General features: G+C 36.2%; 1 protein-coding gene across 1 annotated transcript in view; it reads left to right on the top strand.

Annotated features, from left to right (window-relative positions):
- The window catches only part of LOC127533707 (NLR family CARD domain-containing protein 3-like), a 258,303-nt gene extending 256,119 nt beyond the window's left edge, over positions 1-2,184 (top strand). Inside the window, exon 11 of the mRNA XM_051947441.1 lies at positions 2,033-2,184. Within this exon, the coding sequence (XP_051803401.1) occupies positions 2,033-2,184 (152 nt within the window). The remainder of the gene's footprint in view (positions 1-2,032) is intronic.
- The last annotated feature ends 3,816 nt before the right edge of the window (positions 2,185-6,000 follow it).

Genomic DNA, 6,000 nt, shown 5'->3' with positions numbered 1-6,000 from the left:
CAAAATCTATCTAGAATTCTGAAACAATACCATCAACTCCAGGTGACTTATTACTCTTAAGTTGCATCATTGCATCTAATACTTGTTGTTGTGTGAGAGGGGTGTCACACATCAACCGCTCTTCCTCCGTTACAGAGTTTGTAAAATCAACACATTGAAACAGTCCATCCATTGCATCTTTGTCAAACTTTGTTTTATAAAGTGAAGAAAAGTAGCAACAGCAAAACTCAGAAATACTGCTCTTACTCTCAGTCACAACTCCATCAATGTTCAGTTGAGACATGGCATTGTACTTAGCATGAGTTTTTTCCGGTTTAAAGAAACAGGAAGTCATTTGTTCACCGTGTTCAAGCCACTTCAGTCTGGATCTACCAAAAGCAGCCTCTGCTTTAACCTTATATATATCATCTAAAGTGTTTAGAAGTTCAATTCATTTTCATTTTTCATGTCAGAGATTTTCTGGTGCAATGCTAGCCAAGGACATTATATCTGTGATTACTTTCTCCTCATTTTGGCGTCTAGATTTGGCTAACTCACTTCCATATCTTCTTAAAAATCCACTGATTTCAAATTTAAGGAGTTCACAATTTTTTCCCTAATTTCCTTCCTTCAAAGCATTTAACCAATAAAACTGAATAATTCTACTAAGTTCATGTTTGACATTGTCATGCCTCAATAAAGAGCTATTCATCTTCCAATCAGAGAATTGCTTGGTGTCAACCATTCCTGGAAGGAGATGTAAATATCTAAGGATGGCTCTATGGTCAGTTAATGGGGTGGGTAGGACATTGATTGGAATATTGTCTTTAGAAAGTGATTTAGAGAGCAGCCAGTAATCCAGGCCAGACTGTCTGGAGCCATTTTTATTACTCCAAGTATTTGGAAACTTCTCTCTCCATACATCACATAAATCATACTTGTCAATGAAAGAGTTGAAGTGAACATTTGGCTGTGAGCATTTAGCTGGAGGCCATCTATCATCACCTCATTCATGAGCACATTAAAATCACCTCCTACAATTAAGTAAGCCTCAGGGAATGTCTGAGTTAGAGCTGCAAGTTTACAGTCTAATGTATGAATAAGTTTATCATTTTCTGATTTAGAATTATAACCTTACAAAAGAACAATAATCATTGCTTTGCCATTCCAGTCTACTATTAAACAAATCAAATGACCTTGACTGTCACAGAGTGCATCAATTTTCCAGGAAAACTCCCCTTTAAACAAGATACCCAGCAGAATGTTCTGTCCATGTCATCACCACATGTCGTTTCCCATTGATTTTTACACAAGTTTACATCTTTAATAAGTGAGTGCGATTCTTGAAAAAAACAAAATCAGTTTTCAGCTGTTTAACATTAAAAATAAAGCTTTACGCTTTACATTATTCCTCAGTCCCCTAGCATTCAGTGAGACAAGTGAAAAAGACATAAAAAAGAACATAAAAAAAAAGCTTTCTAACCTTCTAGCTATGTATATTCTGGCACACACACAAAAAGGAAAGGCAGGTCAGCGACACCTATAACCTGATGTTCTAGTTCATTAAATGAGATTTTCCAAAGGGATTTAAGGCAATGGGCTAGCATAGAGTGATATCACTGAAAAAAGAGGAAAAAGAAAAGAAAAAAAGTTCTGTTTTGCTGCCCAGTTGTAGAAAATGATTTAAAGTTCTACAGTCAGTCATGGTGCCAGTGAAGTTTGTATCAGTCTGGGAGAATGATGTCACCTCTATGAACGCTCTGGTCCTTTATCAGTGGAACAGTGTGAGAGCCATGTAACATCCATGTATGCTGCTGAAAGAGTCTCTGCTGCTCTGACCGTCCTCCTCCTTTCAGGGTGACGCCTGCTGGAGTCCGATGGTTGACACCAGGTCTGAGGAAGTGTAAGTGTGTTTTAATGGATTGATGGAAACAAAGCAGCACATTCAAGCATCTTCAAAGTGTCACATCTCTGAGGTCATCATCAAAGCTTTAATACTGATCACATGATCCATCAATAACTGCAGCTGTGTTGTGTTTGTTCTCTCCATCAGATTCCTCTCAACTCACAGTCGACACAAACACAGTACACAGAGAACTCAAACTGTCTGACAACAACAGGAAGGTGACACATGTGGAGAAGGAGGATCAGTGGTATCCTGATCATCCAGACAGGTTTGAGTGGTTTCCTCAGCTGCTGTTGTAGAACTGGTCTGACTGGTCGCTGTTACTGGGAGGTGGAGTGGAGAGGAAGGGTTGATATATCAGTGAGTTACAGAGGAATCAGAAGGAAAGGAGACAGTTATGACTGTCTGTTTGGAGGTAATGATCAGTCCTGGAGTCTGTACTGCTCTGATCTTCATGGTTACTCTGTCAGACACAGTAACAGTGAAACATACAATCAGGTCCTCCTCAGTCTCTCACAGAGTTTCAGTTTATGTGGACGTTCCTTGCTGGAACTCTGTCCTTCTACAGAGTCTCCTCTGACTCTCTGATCCACCTCCACACCTTCAGCACCACATTCACTGAAACTCTCTATCCTGATTTGGGGTCTATCCTGGTTCCTCCTCAGTGTCTCTGTGCTGAGTTGAGTCTCCAGAGTCTCCTCCTGGTAGAGAAACAGTGTTGAACAGATAGTTGAGGGTCCTCCCCCCATGGACCCTCTTGTCCCCCTTTTCCCCACAAAACATGTTTTCACATCATGGCATAAATGTGTTTCCTTTGTCAAATCCTGTCTAAAATGATTCCTTGTAAACTGTCCTCTTCAAAGATGGTAAGTTGTGATTAATTCCAAGGAGGCCCAACATGTGGTGTTTGGCGGTTCTTTTTCCAGTCAAATGTTAGAGAGTAAAAATCAAGGATGTGGTGTTCCTCTTGACGGCTCACTTGAACTAAAAGCATTTGAGCTGCAACAAAGAATGGAAATGAGAGAGGAAGCAGTGAATCTCCAAACTGCTGACATACTTTCACACATTATTGTCCAGTGAAAATCAGCTTTTTGTGCAGCCACACTTGATCCTGATGTGAGTCTTTAAGTCCTGTTCTAGTGATGAAATGAGAACTTCCTTCATCTGTATCACTCTTTCCAAAGTATTCTGTGCTCTTCTGTCATTATGTCTTATTGATAGATCCATTTTTTATTTTACAATAAATAAGTGCTTCAATGTTTTCATCAGTTTTTTTTAAATTAAGATTCTGAATTTCTGGTTTCATCAACAATTCTACCAGATTTTATTTTCATCAAAGCTCCCATAACCTAGCGATCCTCTGGATTAAAATGTTTCAGCATTTGATATGATTCCAGTAGAATTTAAACCCACCAGGACTATCCAGATTACATTGAACTCTGTAAATTCAACATTTTTTAGCCTGTAATTCATAAATGTTGTGTTTGGCCGTTAAAGGAGTTTTCCTCACATTGTGGTGTATTTGAACCCTTCCATGGTCTAAATTCTTTGAACAGATCTTGTGCTGTAATCAATGTCATTTCATTTCATTTATTCTTTTCCATGGTAATGCATGAAAAATCAACAAATGGATACAATTTATAAAGCACAGAATACACACATCCCATGTACAAGAACAGGAGTAGGATGAAGAATAAGTCTTTTTAACTCCTACCCCAGTCTTTTTCCAAACTCAAACAGAAAAACAACCACAACAAAAAAACATCAGATGGCCACAATCAATCTACAGATCAATTACATCATTGTTATTGCTCCTTTGCATAAATGTTAAATATTTTTCTTTAAACTTACATTTAACTGCAAAATGTTTGAACATTGTTTCCCGTCCTTTTTCCAAGGAATTCCATTTTTCCACACCCTGCGACAGATACACACATTCCTTTAAGAGTCGTTCTTGCAGAATAATATTTAAAGTCAAGATTTCTTCTACTTGTTTCACTATTCAAAATAAAAAGTGTTTGCAAACCACAAGGTAGCAGGCATCTGTTTGCTTTATGCATGACTATTAATGTTTGTAAAACAATTAAATCCTTCAATTTTAATAGTCCTGACTTCAGAAACAGTTTTGTTGTATGCTCTTTTGAAGCGGCTTTATTAATTATTCTAAGAGCCCTCTTTTGTAAAATAACTAAGGGTAATAGATGAGTAGGATATGAATTACCCCAAACCTCCAAACAGTATACCAAATACGGTAAAATTAAAGAACAGTATAATATTCTCAATGCATTATAATTTAACAAATGCTTAACTTTACTCATCACACCTATATTTCTACATATTTTCTTCTTTACGTGTCCAATATGCGACTTCCATTTCAACTTTTTCATCGATGAATACTCCTAAGAACTTAAATTCAGACACTCTTTCCATACAATTTCCATTTAAATTCAAGTTTACAATTTCTGGACTTTTTTTGATTTGAAAATAACATAAACTTTGTTTTTCTTAAATTTAATGATAATTTATTTTTATTAAACCATTTCTGAAGCAGGACCATTTCTTTCTCAATCGTTTTTATTAATTTTTTTAATTATTTCCAGACACAAAAAAATTTGTGTCATCTGCAAAAAGGACAAAGCGCAACACTTTTGAAAATTCACAGAGGTCATTAATATATAAAATAAAAAGTTTGGGCCCTAATACTGAGCCTTGTGGAACTCCACACTGAATTGTTTGTAATTTAGATTGATAACCTGCAAACTCAACATCCATCCATCCATCCTCTATACACCGCTTTATCCTCATTAGGGTCGCGGGGGGTGCTGGAGCCTATCCCAGCTGACTTGGGCGAAGGCAGGGGACACCCAGGACAGGTTGCCAGTCTGTCGCAGGGCTACAGACACAGACGAACAATCACACTTGCATTCCAAACTCAACATATTGTTGTCTATTTTTTTAATAACTAGCGACCCAATCTAATGCAATGCCTCTAATTCCATATTTCTGTAGTTTGGATATCATTATTCCATGGTCAAGCGTATCAAAGGCTTTTTAAGATCAATAAAAACTCCAATTGTGTGATTCCTATTATCTAATTGTGTGGTAATGTCCTCTGTGATTTTCAGTAACGCCAAAGCTGTTGAGTGGCGACTTCGAAAGCCAAACTGATTTTCATGTAACAACAAATGTTTTTCAAGAAAAGAATCAAGTTTTTTTAACAAACAGCTTCTCCAAAATTTTTCAAAATTGGGACAGTAAAGATATTGGCCTCTAATTTATAAGACATTTCCTTTCACCTGATTTAAAAAGAGGAATAACCTTAGCTACCTTCATCTTATCTGGGAATACCCCTATACTGAATGACAAATTAAATATGTAGGTTAATGGGCTTAATATACAATGTATACTTTCTTTAATAATGAACATATCTAGACCATCACTGTCACATGATTTTTTGAAACCATTGCTATCACTTCATTCTCATCAATTTCACCTAGATACAGAGACTGCAGGACTCTGCTCTCACTGTTCAAACTTATTTTATTATCGTCTGGAGAAATTGATTTTGCAAGGTTTGGGCCTACATTCACAAAAAAGAATTAAATTCATGTGCCATTTTTTCTACACAAATTTCCACATTTTGTTCATTTAGTAAATAAGACGGTTGACAAATAGTCATTTTGCTACCTATAACATCTCTCAAAACATTCCATGTACCTTTGATGTTATTTTTGTTTTGCATTAGCAAAGTTGTATAATAATCTTTTTTTGCTTGTCTAATTATGCTAGACAGCTTATTTTTATATGTTTTATAACGTTTGTCTGAATTTACTGTTCGATATTTTATAAAGTGCTGATAAAGCTTATTTTTTTTCTTACAAGATTTCAATATCCCCTTTGTTATCCATGGCTTGTTATTACTTCTAATTGTTTCTTCCACTGTCTTTGTTGGGCAATTTTTATTATATAACCACAGAAATGTTTGTAAAAAATCCTCATAGGCCTTGTTTACATTGTTTGCATCGTAAACACTGTTCCAGTCTTCCCTCATTAAATCTTCCTTAAATTTATTTACCCTTTCCTCATTTCGCATTCTGATCATTCTTTTATATTTT

The sequence above is a fragment of the Acanthochromis polyacanthus genome, chromosome 4, assembly GCF_021347895.1.
Source record: "Acanthochromis polyacanthus isolate Apoly-LR-REF ecotype Palm Island chromosome 4, KAUST_Apoly_ChrSc, whole genome shotgun sequence".
Taxonomy (NCBI): Eukaryota; Metazoa; Chordata; class Actinopteri; family Pomacentridae; genus Acanthochromis; species Acanthochromis polyacanthus.
This window is presented reverse-complemented; position numbering and strand designations above follow the sequence as displayed.